The sequence below is a fragment of the Microtus pennsylvanicus genome, chromosome 8, assembly GCF_037038515.1.
Source record: "Microtus pennsylvanicus isolate mMicPen1 chromosome 8, mMicPen1.hap1, whole genome shotgun sequence".
Taxonomy (NCBI): domain Eukaryota; kingdom Metazoa; phylum Chordata; class Mammalia; order Rodentia; family Cricetidae; genus Microtus; species Microtus pennsylvanicus.
The window spans coordinates 60,855,139-60,870,458 of record NC_134586.1 but is presented as its reverse complement, the minus strand read 5'-3'; the positions used below and the strand labels follow the sequence as shown (position 1 = coordinate 60,870,458).

General features: G+C 50.5%; 1 protein-coding gene across 16 annotated transcripts in view; it reads right to left on the bottom strand.

Moving 5' to 3' along the window:
- Dysf (dysferlin) overlaps positions 1 to 15,320 on the bottom strand; it is a 202,718-nt gene that overhangs the window by 138,167 nt on the left and 49,231 nt on the right. For 8 of the 16 annotated variants that reach the window (XM_075983655.1, XM_075983659.1, XM_075983657.1 and 5 more), the window contains exons 4-10: positions 9,200 to 9,305; positions 5,400 to 5,514; positions 4,223 to 4,315; positions 3,705 to 3,916; positions 2,217 to 2,345; positions 1,772 to 1,834; positions 1,166 to 1,216 (exon numbers count right to left, since the gene is read on the bottom strand). In XM_075983655.1, the coding sequence (XP_075839770.1) occupies positions 1,166 to 1,216; positions 1,772 to 1,834; positions 2,217 to 2,345; positions 3,705 to 3,916; positions 4,223 to 4,315; positions 5,400 to 5,514; positions 9,200 to 9,305 (769 nt within the window). The remainder of the gene's footprint in view (positions 1 to 1,165; positions 1,217 to 1,771; positions 1,835 to 2,216; positions 2,346 to 3,704; positions 3,917 to 4,222; positions 4,316 to 5,399; positions 5,515 to 9,199; positions 9,306 to 15,320) is intronic. The other 8 variants (XM_075983661.1, XM_075983668.1, XM_075983666.1 and 5 more) reach the window with 1 other exon arrangement.

Sequence of the window (15,320 nt, the reverse complement as noted above, 5' to 3'; positions counted from 1 at the left end):
CAGAGACATCTGGGAGCCTGACCTCTGAGGGTACCAAGCTCCAGGATGTTAAACAACCTGTCACAAAGGAAAAAGTTTTGTTTTTAAACTCTGAATAAAGAGAACTAGCTCACACAGATGGTCACCCTAATTTCCACAGGAGCCTAGGAAGGACTCTGTGCTAGGGTGGGGGTGTTGTGCCTGGATGGGGGTATGGAATATTCTTTTACACTGTGTGAATATATGTCACTGTGATTGGGTTAATAAAGAAGCTGACTAGCCAATAGCTGGACAGGTAGAGGCTAGGCAGGACTTGCAGAAAAAAGAAAGCCCAAAGAAGAGGAGGAAAGTCTTTCAGAATTGGGAGGAGATGTGGAGAGAAGGGGATTAACTTGTCATACTAAGAGTGGAGCATATGTGGCAGGGCATAGGTAAGAAATAGGGGTTAATTTAAAATGTAAGAGTTATTTAGCAACAAGCCTGAGCTATTAGCCAAGCATTTACAATTAATATTAAGCCTCATTGTGATTATTTGGGAGCAGCTATTGAGACACAAAGAAACTCTGCCTGTAGTGGGGATGCCATGCTGGGGTAGGGGTGCCACACTGGGGTGGAGGTGCCACGCTGGGGTGGAGGTTCCATTCTGGGGTGGGGGTGCCACACTGGGGTAGGGGTGCTATGCTGGGGTGGAGGTACCATGCTGGGGTAGGGGTGCTGGCTGGGGTGAGGGTACCATGCTGGGGTGGGTGCCATGCTGGGGTGGTGGTGTCATGCTGGTGTGGGGGTGCTCTCCAGCCCCTTCCCTGACTACAGGAATGTGATTGAAGGTGTACTCCACCAACTTGACTTCCTCTGTCTTCCCAGTCCCAGACATTGCCTATGACACACATCCCCTCCTGGCAAATGCATAATTAATAATAAAAGGGAGACGGCACATGGTGGCTCACTCCCCTGTACTTCCAGCCTGCTGGAGGTTGAGGCAGGAGAATCACCATAAGTTTGAGGCCTGCCTGAACTATAAGAAAAGAACTCTTCCTAAAATCAAATGTTTTGTTTCTCTACCTTTGGTGAACAGTTTCCTGAGTTGGAGTTTTTGGGGAGATGGGTTGAAACTAGACTCTCCCAACATAGCCTGGCCATGTAGGGGAAGTGAGAACTGAGTGCTTCCAAATAAAGAAACAATTACCCGGAACTCGCCAAGGAGGGCATCTGTCCTAAGGGAGCGTGAATCCACCACCTGCAAAGAAAGAACAGCTTCCTGTGAGAGAGTGGCTCTGACCAGGCCCCTCCCAGACAACAGCAGCCAGCAGCTGGAACCATCTCCATCCCAGAGACGGAGCTCAGCAATGTCTCACCTCACAGAACCCTGTGGGTAGATACTAACATGACCTCCACCTCACAAATCAAGGGACAAAGGCACGGGGAAATGACGGAGCATTGTGCAGAATCATATGAGCACACAGCAGAGGTGGACCCACACATCTAACACGCAACCCTTCCCAGCGGCATGAAGGAATCTGAGACCGCAGAACAGACAGAGAAAGCAAGCCAAAAGCCAGGTGTTCCAGGCCTCCAACCTGAGGCACACGGGTGTTTATCTGACACTGGCAGAGCTTCTGGGAGTCATTCAATCACCCAGGAGTCAAGCTTCCCCCCCCACACACACACACTCTCATCATACACAGGCTTACAGGCACAATGGCAGGCACGTCTGTGAATATCACATCACACTGTTGCGTGCTATCATGCATACCCACAACCCCTGAAGACTACTTCGATGGCTGAGACCTACCGTGATGAAGATGGGCTCATCAAACAGCTCCGAGGGAGAGTCGAACACGTTGAAGAAAAGAGTCTGTTGGTCCAGAATGGAAGCGGGGGAATCAGCATCTCTGACCCTCAGGCTAAGCAGAGGGGCTGTGGACACCCACCAAGGTTCAAGCCTGAGTTGAGACTAGTGGAGCTCAGCTGACCAGTGCCAACGTCTAGGGATCTAATAAGCCTGGCTGTCCCATCTCTACCTCACAGAGGGTAGCACTTCAAGGACAAGGATGCTTGCATTGTGGGGAGCAGGGCTCTCCAAGTCCTCTGATAGTCTACACTGGTCTTGGCTCACATACTCAAAGTTGACACCACAAGAGAATGCTCTTGGATACATGCCCTGGTATCAGCTCTTTTGATAATGGCCCTCTTCTCAAGGGCTATCATTGTTCTGCCTGATGCCCGGGGCCATTCACCTCATTGAAGAGTGGGCTGTTTCCCTTCTGGATGCGAGTCCGCTTGGTCTGGCCAGCAGCTGTGACTTTGACCACAGGCTTGATGTTCACACCAGGCAGCTGACGCCCCTCTATCACCTGGACTCTGATCTGAAAGTCAGGAGAAGGGATAAGCAAAAGGAAAGAAGGGAGGCCACCTGCTGGCCCCAAGAGTCAAAAACCTCAGGACCAGCTCTCTGATGACTTTTGGGAGAACTACCAAAAGCTTCTAGAAAGAACACTACAAAACCAATCACCTTTTACTACCAACCTCCCCCTTGCATCTAGAACTCGTAAGAACTGTGAGACAGCTCCAAACACGGCACCTACATAAAATCTCCTGGGACAAGGACAAATCCATCCCTGCTTTCCTTAGGACAGATCCCATCTGAGACCCTATTAATACCTACCCTACTATTGTTATTGTTTTTCTAAATAGGTTACTCTGAGACTAGACTGGCCTGGTACTCAGTATGTAGCACAGGCTAGCCTCGACCTTGGGATGATTTTTCTTCCTCAGACTCAGGCAGCTGGTTCAGCAGCTCTGAATGGGGACAGAGGTCTATTTTTCTGAGAACCTTGGCTGGGCCTGATGGCCACACAGACCTAAATCCAGCCCTTTGGAAGCAGAACTGGAGAACTGTGTCATTCTCAGGCACACAGTAGTTAGAGGCCGGCCTGAGCAACATGGGACTCTGTCTCCAAAAAACAAAACAGGGCTAGGGAGATGGTAGAAGAGGATGCGCAGAAAGTTGTCCTCCAGCCCCCACACACATGCTGTGGCACACGCATGTGCAGACACCCAGGGACATAACACATATGACTAAATATATAATTTTATTTTTTTAAATACTAAGCTAGAGAGATGACCCTGTGGGTAAAGGCACTTGCTGCTACGTCTGATAGTCTGTGTTCATACCCCAGGATCCATAAGGAAGAAGAGAACCAGCCCCCACCAGCTTTCCTCTGACCGCCACGCTTCTCACAGGGGCATTTGTATGCTCCACCCCAACACACACAATAAATAAATAAATAAATAAATAAATAAATAAATAAATAAATAAATAAATAAATAAGTGTCATTAATATTGGGGAAAAGCTCAGAGGACGCTGCTGCTGCTGCTGTTGGAGCTAACTCATGCCTGCCCTTGCTGGATGGAGAGCAGGGAGCTAGCCCTAGGCCAGATACCCAAACAAAGGAGATACAGAGCTAGGCTAATCTCATTCACTCATTGTTCGTTTGTTTGTACATCAAACTCCTGGAGACTGGGCAGAGACATGCTCTGAGACCCCAAAACACAAACTCCCAGTTCAGCTGCCAGCACCCAGGGCAGCCTAGCTTCTTCGTGGGAGGCCTCTGGGGCTCCAGCACAACACCCTAAGGCTAGTCAACCCAGCCAGGCCCAGGATGCTAGCAACTGCTGATGGACTAAAGGAGGAGGCAGGGGCCACAGAGGGCCCCTCTGTCACCTGGAAGTCCTGTGGCTTGTCCGACAGCAGCTTTCTAGGTGGGGCTGAGCTTCTTTTTCTTTTACCCCCTGGATGGTGGGGAGGAGGGTGGGAAGGTAGCTTCTTGGGTGTGGTTGGTCCCCCTGGGCCCACAGCACCGCTCTGATCCAGGAATGGCTCAGCTTCATCTCCAGTCAGCCCCTGGTCCTCAGTGTCTTCCTCCCCTCCTGTGTCTGTGGGGACAGGTGCCTCATAAGCATGGTGCCTCTTTGGCCCTGCCCTGAGGCCTCAGTCCAACAGAGGACGGACCAAAGAGCATACATGCCGTGACACCACTCCCTAAGCCTGCCCGCCCGTCCCCAGGATGGATGAGGTCAAAGAGGGACAGCGGCCACGCTGGCCCCTTGAAAACAGAGAGTAGTTAGTCAGCAGAAAGAAGACAGGATGGCCCTGACCCACCCTCCTCAGCCCTGAGAACAGGCCTTTCTGGCCTCACCAGAAAAGATAGTTACAGATGGTAGGGTCTGGCCGTGTCTCACCCGTGGGGGCCGGCCACTTCTTCCCAGAGTATCTTGTGTCCATGGTGCTGTCACTGAGCAGGGACCAAGTTTCAGCCCGGCTCTGTCCCCCACCTGGCATGCAGCCGGGCATAGCCCAAGTGGGGAGGGGCGGGAGGAGCTGGGATGAGAGAAGCCCATCTTCTGCAGCCCCACCCTCACCTCTGATATCCTCACCCACCCAGCCTGGATGGGTACCATGCTCAGAATTGGCTGGCCCTTCTCATTGCCAACCAAGCAGAGCTGGGCACCTCCTCTGATTGGTCAAGCTCAGAGCATCTGGGACCTCTGCGCCTCGTCCCTCCCCCAAACCAGAAACAGCCCTCAGCAGTCCGTGAGCCTAGCCCAGCTAGCACTTGCCAGTTCAGGATTCCCAACCCAGTGATCTCCAGGCCTGGGCAGTGCTGAGCCAACAAGACTTCCCTCTGCCTCCCTCTCCACAGAAACCTAACAAGACAGGTTCTGGGTTACCCAGGGAGGGCAAGGGATGATCAAGATTTTATGATAACTTGCTTCTGTGCCTCCTCCCCCGTTTAACCAGAAGATAAACTCTAGAACCTTCTCCTAAGCAAACGTTCACTGTCTCTTCTCAGCTGCTTCTAACCTGGGCTGCCCTGTCAGGCTAACTATCCAGGCACCATTGGCCAGTCAGGCTCCTCCGCCTGCATCTTCACCCACAGCCTAGCGAAAGCTTGAGGCAGGCACAGGACCTAGCCGGCTCACTCCCTCAGTCTGCTCACCTCACATTCACCCCACAGCCATGCTGCCCAGTGTCAAAGGCAAGATGGAAACTCGGGTCCCTTAGCTTTGGCTCAGGGCTATTTCATGGGGTGGGGGTGGGGGGAGTTAGTGATAGACTTCCGTTAGAGTCTATCACTGCTGGGTGCCAGGCAGAGAGCATTAGGTCTCGGGTCACACTCATCTCCAGAGCTGGGCAGTGGAGAGCACAGACTAGACCCTGCCCTTCCCAGGCGGCTGAGATTTGGGGAGTAGGGGTCTCCATCCTAAGCCTTGTTAGGGAGCTGTCTCCTGCCTCTTCTTTTCCACCCACCCACCACTTCTGTCTCCACACCAGCCATCTCCTAACAACAGGATTGAGGAGACCTGTTGGCCATCTTTCTGGGGACCCTGCCTATCAGGGGGTAGGTGGGCTCCTCACCAGCCACCATGTCCATGTCAGGCAGTGTTGGAGAGGGTGCCAGAGAAGCAGGTGGCGGGAACAAGGGCACAGCTCCTGGGGGTGGCGTGTAGGACACCTGCAGGACCAGGGAGGCCTAGAAGAGATGGGTTAGCAATGGGTAAGTGTGCAGGAGAACCGACACCCTCCCTCTGCCATCCTTCCCAGCTCTCCCACCCCTCTCCGCGGTTGGTCAGGGCTGCAGGAGGCTGTAGTAAAGTCACCCAGGAACCTGCAAGCAAAGCCAGTCAGTTATGAGCACATCATTTGGGGTCAACTTCCCCCATTCAGGAGCTGTGTGACATGGAACACATTGTGTAACCTCACAAAAACTCAGTTTCCTTGTTGGTGAAAAAGGGGGTTGTCAGGGAAAGAAGTCTCATGAGACTGAAATAGGAGGAGGGATCACACTTGTCCTACAGGATTTGTCTAGTTGGGGAAGAAGTTTCCCAGCTTTCTGCTGGCCATCACCCCCACCCCCACCCCATGCAGACAATTCAGCTGGGCTCTGCTCTGCTCCAGCTGCTCTCACCCTCGGGTGCCACTCATCCTCTTAGCCCCTCCCTCCTGGAAGCTGTGCCCTGCCACATCCTCACACAGGGGAGAGACAATGGTCGCACCTTTCATGTGGGCAGAAAATCACGGAACAGAACTGTCCATCTTCTCTCATTCCTCCCATGTGGATATAGTTCCCTCTGTCTTTCTAAGGTTTATTCATGTCTGTTTTCTATGTACAGGGGTTTTGCCTCACGTATGTCTGTGCACTGTGTGTGTTCAATGCCCACAGAGGACAGAAGACAGCGCCGTACCCTGGGATTTGGAGTTACAGATAGTTGTGAGCAGCCATGTGGATGCCGGGAGTCAAACCCAGGTCCTCTGGAAGAGCAGACAGTGCTCTTACCCACAGAGCCATCTCTCCAGTTCCTTCACCTCCATCTTTTAAATGAGTAGTTAACTGCTTGGTACTAGATAGCAAGCAATTTCCAAGGTCTGGAAAATCCTTTACAAATGTTCACTGACATACTCTTCATCTGAGAGACTCCAGCGGGGAATACTGGTCACATTAACAGAGACATTAGTAGTGAGGAGAGCGTCCAGACTCCTAGGGCAAACCCTGCCCTGAGGTTGAGAAGCTTCCAGCTCCCATTGTACCCAGTTATCAGGTTTTCATCCTACAGATAGGGGGCCAGGGACAGAAAGACAGACTAATAAAAGCAGGACAGGCAACAGCCGGGGTCACAACACTGAGGAAAGAGCCCAGACGCAACTGGCACCCTTTTAATCCCACATCCAATGCTCGGATGTTACTGGCTTGCATGTTTAAAAACCACCACCAGGTGTCGCCACTTGAGCATCGAGTATTAACATTGTCAGCAGGTAACTTAGAGGGAAACAGACTCCTAGGCCCGAGTGTCCTCCCTCCTGTGGCTGAAGAATGGCTTCAGTGAACCTGGGCACCTGGATTCTTCACAACTGGTTATCTTTCCTCTACTTCAACAAAAGCCAAGCTGTGCTCTTTGAAGAGATAACTGTACAAGATAAGCCTTGACCATCTTTTTGTTTTGGGAAAAAAGGAAATTCTCAATAATTACAAAAACATCAAAAGAACAAGAAGAAACTGAAGAGATGGCTCAGTGGCTAAAAGCCCTTGCTGCTCTTCTAGAGAACTCGGGTTCAGGTTCCAATAACATGCACAAAGCCAGCATCACATAAACTATTTATGGTGGTGCATGCCGATCTAACCACAGCGCTGATGGGGTGGAGAGAGGGAAATCCCTGAAGCTCAGCCACAACCATGGGCCTCAGGTACAGTGAGAGACCTTGCCTCAAAATAACAGGTGGAGGGTGAAGAAGGACGATTCAGCATCAACTTCTGGCTTCCATTGGTGCACACAGATGCACAGGAACAACTACATACAGCATACACAACTCATGAGATTCCAGGAGGTCTATGGCCCAGAAAGTCCAGATCAATATTGCTGTCATCCCTGTCAAAGCTATACTACAGTTACACTGGAGAAGGTCTTTAACTCAAACAATATACTCTGGTGTCCAGGATGTTGGGCTACGAGGTGGTGACGCAACCCAAGTGACAGAGGACACAGAGTACTTTGAACTGCTCTCGGAAGCTTCTCTCTCTCCCGCTCTCTGACAGAATCTCTCAGTATGTTGCTCTGTATTCTGGGCTGGGCTTAATTTTACTATATATTTCAGGCCGGCCTCAAATTCACAGCAATCCTCCTGCCTTAGGCTCCCAAGTGCTGGAACTGCAGGTTTAAACCTTCATACCCAGCTTCTTTGTTGGTGGTGGTGATGGTAGTGGGGTGTGTGTGTGTGTGTGTGTGTGTGTGTGTGTGTGTGTGTGTGTGTGTAGGTCAAAGTCAACCTAGGGTATCACGCCTCAGGATTCATCAATCTTGTTTCTGAGATAAGGTCTCTTCTTGGCCTAGGGTTCACCATTAGGCTAGGCTAGCTAGTCAGTATGCCCCAGAGCTAGGATGCCAAGCACATCATTCCTATCTTACTTAATGTGGGTTCTGGGGATGGACCTCGGGTCCACCGGAAGGCTATGGGGAGGAGGCAGCTCTGACCCAAGAATAACAGCAAAGCACCAAACAGATCCCTGACTACGAGGGCTGATTATCACAGTGAACTTGGCATCTCAGCTTCTCCAGCGCTCCCCTGGTGCTCCGGGCAGCAGAGTCAGCTAGGAATCTCCTCAGGGTCCCAGAAGAGCTAGCTGTAAAAGCCTCTCAAGGCCTCCTAGACTAAAGTGCTAGCTGACCAGAGAGCTCAAAGGGGAGGCAAGAGGTGACTCAGGAGGTGTCTCAGAAAACATTGCATTGTAGCAAAACAGAATCATTGCGCACCATCCAAGGCAAGATGGAACTCTACAAGGAGTGACATGATCTGGGGCGGGATGGCACTCTGTCTCCGGAGCAAGTTCTGGAATGCAGAGGCTCCTCTCAGAGAGTCTTAAGATGAACCGTGGGTGTTAGCCTCATTTGCATACCCGCTCACTGGGACCCCAGCTGCTCTCTTTTCCCAGTGAGGACCCAGTGTGGTCCCATTCAACCCAGCCCAAACGAATGCCTCCTTGACTCTCCCAACCAGCCAATGCCCTGCCTCCCTCCCTCCACACACATATAGCCTGTCTTTGAGCCCGCAGCCACACGGGCTTCACTGGGAAGAAGTAAGTCCCAATCAGCAGTGCATCTGTGTCCTGGCATGTAGGCAGACCCAGAATTCTAGTGACCAGGAAGAAAGAACCCTGTGGGGTATATTTAGGCCACTAAAAATAACAGGAGGCCAGTAAGGAACCCTGGGAATGGGCTGTGTGGACTATGAGAGCATGGGAAAGCCGGGGGAGGGGTTAGAAAGACAAGAGAAGGAAAGGAAGGGGTCCTGACTGGCCCCAGGTGTCTGTCTCCCTCCCCTGGTGACCTGTGACCCAGATGATTCAGAGGTTTCCCATCTGGAGAAGAGGGTTGGCAATGAGGAAGGGCAGTCTGCCAGACAGACTACGGAGCCAGTCAAGGCTGACTGAAACACAGAACAGGAGGTGACCAAATGGACCAGACTCAGACATAGCCAAGTTGGGGTGTGGCAGGCTTCACTGAGACCTGCAGATCTCAACCATGAGTCCCTTCAGGCACCCTAAGCTATAGCGAAGGAGAGCCAGGCTTAACTCTCAGGAGCTGGCCCCTGACATGAGGGACAGGCAGGGGCCCAGCGGGCCTCCAACAGAAGCTGGCTATGGGCAGAGGCATGCAGGCATTTACCCCTGTGGGTTGCTGCTTGGTGTCCAGCAGAGGTGCGTTGAAGCTGGCAGACAGGCTGGGAGTGGCAAGGACCTCCTGGAGTGGGATCTTGGCTTCCCCGAGGAACCTGAAAAGACGAAGAAGGCAAATGGTGTAAACCAACCTAACGTTCCTGGCTCTTCTACCACCCCCCAACCCAGTTACAGCCCATCTACCTAGGGCTTCCCTTGCACCTATGGTACCCATGTAAGATGGTTCCCATGGTACCATCCTAGGGAGACCAGACTCTTGAAGAAAACTCTTAGGTAAAAAGAGAGATCAGAGGGACTTGCCCTCCCCCAAGCTCACTTTGACCTCCTTCTGTCCAGCCTCGGCCTAGCCGTGCTGCGGCCACGGGTAGGGGCATCTTCCCATTAGACAGACCATTTGTTTACTTACTTAAAGACGGGATCGCATGTAGCCCAGGCAGACCTCAAATTCACTATGTAGCTGAGAATGTTCTTTACTCTCTTTCCTTCCCTTTTTATCTCCCAAGTGCTAGGATTACAGATGCCCCCACCACACCGTGTTTATCCAGTGCCGGCGATCAAGCTCATGGCTTCCTGTGTGCACTCTCTCAACTCAGCCACACCCCCCAGTCTCACCATCAGACCTCAACCAGGCCAGCATCACTAGAAGACAGAGGGGCAGTTACCCCATCTTCACACCTTTGCTGCTCCCACAGCACACAGACTGTCTGCATGAGTTTCCCAGGAAACGCAGCATCAGTTACCAATTGGATGCAAGGAAACTCCCTGTCTCTGACGCAGGGAGAAGAACAACTCTGGATCTCGGAGACAGACCCCTTCACCAGTTATACAGCACACATACTTGAGACCACACTTCTCACTGAGGGAAGAGACTAAGGGATGGGCTCTTGGGAAAGAGTGGGCCACTGGCAGGATGGGCAAGGAAGGCTTCAAGGAGTCCAGAGGGGTAAGTCCCACACCATTCATTCTGTGCCTCTAAAGTGGCAGCAAGTGGCTTGTGTCACCTAAAACCTGTCACTGGAGTCTTCTGCAGCCTCTGCTTGCTCCCTGGGAACCAGGCTGTGGGTACAAACCCTCATCAGTCCTAGGGGACAGCTACGGGGACACATTCATCATCACTTTTTCTTTTTTAGCTATTTACCCTAATGAAGAAAGCTAGCCCAGTATCTGAGACCATCCTTTGCCTGGTCTCTGTAACAATGGTGTCTGCATATGGATTTACATGGACCCATGGAATGAAACTTGCAATCTTGACCTAATGAGCTGAGCTTTGAAACTCTATGCTCGTGAGGCACCACCTCGTCTCCACAAGGATGGTATTAAAAAGTATGGGGACTTCTGAAGTTTGCATTATGAGAAGTCCAAGAGCCTATAGGGACAAGAGTTAGAAGGTTCTGGATTAAAAGGGATATGTGTAGGTGCCGGTTGACAGGCATGGACGTGCAGTGGTTAATGTTGATTGCCAACTTGACAGCATCTAGAATTGCTCAGGAGACAAACCTCTACGCACATCTGTGAGGGAGTTTCTAGCCTGGGTTAATTGGGATGGGAGGACCCACTTGACATGTGGGTGGTTCCATGCCATGGGTTGGAGTCCTGCTGCATAAGGAAAAAGGTGAGCTGAGCACCAGCATGCATCTCTCCCTGCTCCCTAACTGTGGGTGCCATGTGACCCCCGCCATCTCAAGCTCCTGCACATGACCTCTTGCCATGGTGGACTGCACCTTCAAGCCATGACCCAAAACAAACCCTTCCATCCGTAAGTTATTTTTTCAGGCATTTTGTCATAGCAACAATAAAATTAACGAATGCAAATGGCTATTATAAAGAAGGAGGGAGAGAAGGAAGGAGGGGGATGTGGAGAAATAGGAACCCTGCTGAGAATGCTGCTGGTCAGAATGGGAACATTAAGCATAGACATAAATCCCATCTCCAACCCTGCTTCTGACTCCAGAGATCTGCACAGCATGTTCAAGCAGCAAATCCTCAAGCATTAGAAGATGAGAGGGGCCCAGAGGTAAGTCAGTTGGGAGAGTGCTTGCCTGGCATGCACGAAGCCCTGGGTTCCGCCCCCAGGACCTCATAAACCAGGCATGGTTGTTTGTGTCTATAATCCCAGCAACAGGGTGTAGAGACAGGAGGGCCAGGAGTTTACGGTTACCCTCCATTACATAATGATTTTGAGACCTGCCTAGGACATGCAGGACATTGTCTTTAAAGGGGGAGGGAGCTGGAGAGATGGCTCAGTGGTTAAGAGCTCTGGTTACTCTTCCAGAGGACCTGAGTTTGATCCCAAGAACCCATTTGGAGGTTTACAGCTATCTGTTACTGCAGCTCCAGGTAACACAATGCCCTCTTCTGGCCTCAAGGGTCCACACATGCAAGTGGTACACAAACATTCATGCAAACAAAATGTATATACACAGAAAATAAAATTAAGTCTTAAATAAATAAATAAACAAAAATAAGAGATAGGAGCAACCAAGGCAGGTAGGTGGCATATTATTCAGTATGAAAGAATTTCTGGCCCTTCTCTTGGGACTAGTCTTGGAAGAGCTGTAGCTGTAGCTCCGTAGTTGAGTATTTGCCTTACATGCATGAGGCTACTAGGCTTAGTGCCCAGTACTGTCCAAAAGTAATAATAAAAAGAATAGTGTTGAAGACACAGAAGGACAGATGCCTTTTGATCCCAGTATCCCAGCCAATTCACGAGCGCGCGCCACACACACACACACACACACACACACACACACACACACACACCAGAGTTATAGTTGCCAGGAGCTCGGAGGAAGGAAAGGAGGGGGTTCTGGCTTTCTGTTTGGCAGAGGGAAAGGACCCAAAGATGGATGGGTGTGAGAGTTGCATTTGAGGTTTGTTAAAATCCAGTGGCATCATGATGCGTGCTTTTGGACCCAGTACTGGGAAAGCAGAGGCAAATGAGTCTCTATGAGTTTGAAGCCAGGCTGGTCTACATAGGGAGTCAGGGCTACACAATGAGAACTTCTCTCAAAATGAATTAGATAGATAGATAGATAGATAGATAGATAGATAGATAGATAGATAGACAGACAGATAGATAAAATTATTTTAAATGCTAGATTTAAAGACCCGCACACAAACACACACACACGCACTCACACACCTTGTTTATTGTCTTTCTAGCAAAGGAAACTGTGCAGTGACTGAGAGCGTGCCTGCCCTATGAGGGTGCACACGTATCTTAACATACATAGAAATAAATCAGGGATGAGCAATGGGTAGCTCAACCATCAGAGTGCCTTGCAAGTATAAGGACCATGTCTGGTCTCCAGAACCATGTAAAAATGCCAAGTGTGGCAGCACAGGCTTTGATCTCAGGGTTGGGAAGTGGGGACCAGAAAGACCCCGGGGCTCACAGGCCAGCTGTCAGCCAGTGAGAGATCCTGTCTCACAGGAGGTGGTCAGTGTTCCCATGAGAATGACAGTCACGATTGCCTTCCAGGCTCCACACATAGATTACACATGGGCACGCGCATCCTCCCCACATATACACTGAAATTAATCAATTAATTATAAATAAGTAACTTATAAACTTACATAAATAAATAATTTTTAAACTCCCTGTCAATAAAATACATGCATTTGCACCCTCTCAGCCACCTTAGTTACCCTTGCTAGAAAGACAACAAACAAGGTGTGTGTGTGTGTGCACAAGTGTATGTATGTGGGTCTTTATTGGAAGTGTTTGCATATGTGTGTGTGTGTGTTGGTGTGTGCCTGTTTGTGAGTATACGCACGTGTGTGTATGTGTGCATGTGTGTTGCATTCAGAAGACAGCTGTATTGTTGGTCCTCACTCCCACCTCATTTGAGACAGGTCTCTTTCCACTGTTTTTCCATTCCATTCTCCAGACCAAGTACCCTTCAAACTCCTGGGAATTCTCCTGCCTGCCTCTCCCTCCCACCTCCCTGTAGGAGTGTTGGGATCACAGATGTTCAAAATAAGCATCCAGCTTTTACACACCTTCTGAGGATTTGAACTCAGGTCCTCACACTTAAACAGCAAGTGCTTTTACCACTGAGCCATCCCCCCAGCCCTTCTCTTACATTTCTTCATTTATTTTGGTTTTTTGAAACAGTCTCACTGTTTTGAAACATAGTCTCGCTATGTAGCACTGGTTGTCATAGAATTTACTCTGTAGACCAGGCTGGCCTCAAACTTACAGAGATCCACCTGCCCCTCCCTACCAAGTGCCCTGATTAAAGATGTGTGCTGCCACACCTGACCTGACATTTATTTCTTTAAAGAAAGAGTGAGAGAGAGGCATCCAGGGTTCTAAAGCCCCGTGAAGGAGACTTTCTAGAATGTGGGCTTCTCTGTTCCCTGGTGCCTGCAGGAAGTTCTGTACTGTAAGCAGGGCTCCTGGAAGGTGTATTCTAAGGACAATCATGGGAGTAGCACTTGTCCCCAGTGTGGTGACTGAAGTGTCCTCAAAATCCAGAAGTCCCTGAGACATAAGAAACCAGAGTCACTATGTCCCTTAAAAATCCTGGGGAGCAGACCGGGGTGACTTGATCAAACAGCCCAGGGACCCTCCACATGTGCAGTGTCTACAGTTGAGACGTCTGGCCTTGGCGACAGGAAGGCTAGGCCCAACAGCAGAGCAGAAAGCAGTCTAGTGAACCAGACAGTTCAGTGTGGTTCTTGGGAGCCCTGGCTAGAGGCCCAGAGTAAAGGTGGACCACCTGAGCCTGGCTTGCTGGCAAAGCCCTCCCAGACAGCAGGGAGAATTCCCGGAAGTGGGCTGGGGAACAATAGCAGGAAATGCAGAAGGAAGTGTCGGCTCCTCCTCTGCCAGCCCTAGCCCTTCCGGCAGCCCCCCAGAGCTGGCTGAGAAGGACTGTTATTTCCTCCTCGATACCTCTTTTGGGGCCATCAAATGTGTCTTTGATGCCTCCATAGGCTCTAGGGCCAGTCCCCACCAGGTACCAGGTAGTTCTATATATCCCAAGGAAGAAGGCCTGGAGGTTGCCTGTCCAAAGATCCAGGGGTCAGGCTCTGGGACAAGTGTGGAAGAGTCAGGGAGGCAGAGCCTCTCATATGGGTGGAAACTTATTGGGGTTGGTGGGAGGAGTATGAGGCTCCATCACAGGCCAGGGTTAAAGCCATGGATTCATTCATTCAGTTCTACAAAGGAAAGAAGGCATTGAAGCCCCTCCCCAATTCCCTTCCCCTGTGGCTTTACTCAAAGATCCTCAGTCTTGGGCCACAAACTCTGTCTGTACTATCACTAAAGTATGGGCTCTAGGCCTAGGTCTCTACTGAGCAAGGCTCAGTTGGCACCAACTAACGATCTCATAGGTGGCATCAAAAGTCTAGCGAGGCAAGAAGGGACCTGGAACCCTGCCCAGGGCCAGAGCTGTGGGAGCCAGCTGGGAATGTGCAGATCCTGATAGGTCAGAAGTAGCCCAGCGGGCCTGGCCCTGCCTAAACACCAAGGCCCTTCCAACTTCTTCCTCTGGTCATTTCTCCTAGCTCTGTAGTTTCAGAACCACTGGAATGTGGGAGCAGAAGTGTGGGGGCTAAAAGAGACAATGTCACCCCAAACAAAGAGAAGGCAGGAAGGGGCATAGTGGAGGGAGAGCAGTTGAGGGCTGGCAGAAAACACATTTCCCCTCAAGGAGAAAGAGCTGGTTCCCTAATTTATCCATGAATGTCCACGCCCTGTCAGAGAGGTGCCAAGTGGGATATTCCAAACCTGAGGTTTGAGCAGTATGTATGAAGGCAGGACCCGGCAGGGGGGGATGGGGGGAAGCCTAAGTTTATGCTAATGAGATAGGAAAAAATGGAAACAATTTTGTTTAAAAACATTGAGTTTTTAAACATCGTTGTTTGTAAGAACAAAGCACAAAAGCAGCTCAGCAACCACTCAGCTGCGTGTAAACACAGCACATCTGTGCTACGAATTCTTCTCTAAGACCCATGGTCAAGGGCAAAAACAAAGCCCATAAAAGAGCTTGAACATGCGCCCTACTGTATAAGAAAAGAGGGAACTTGGACTCACTCTCTCTCTCTTAGAGAGTAACTAAGCAGATATGCCACAAGACCCGATTATCACATCTCCAGGGTCA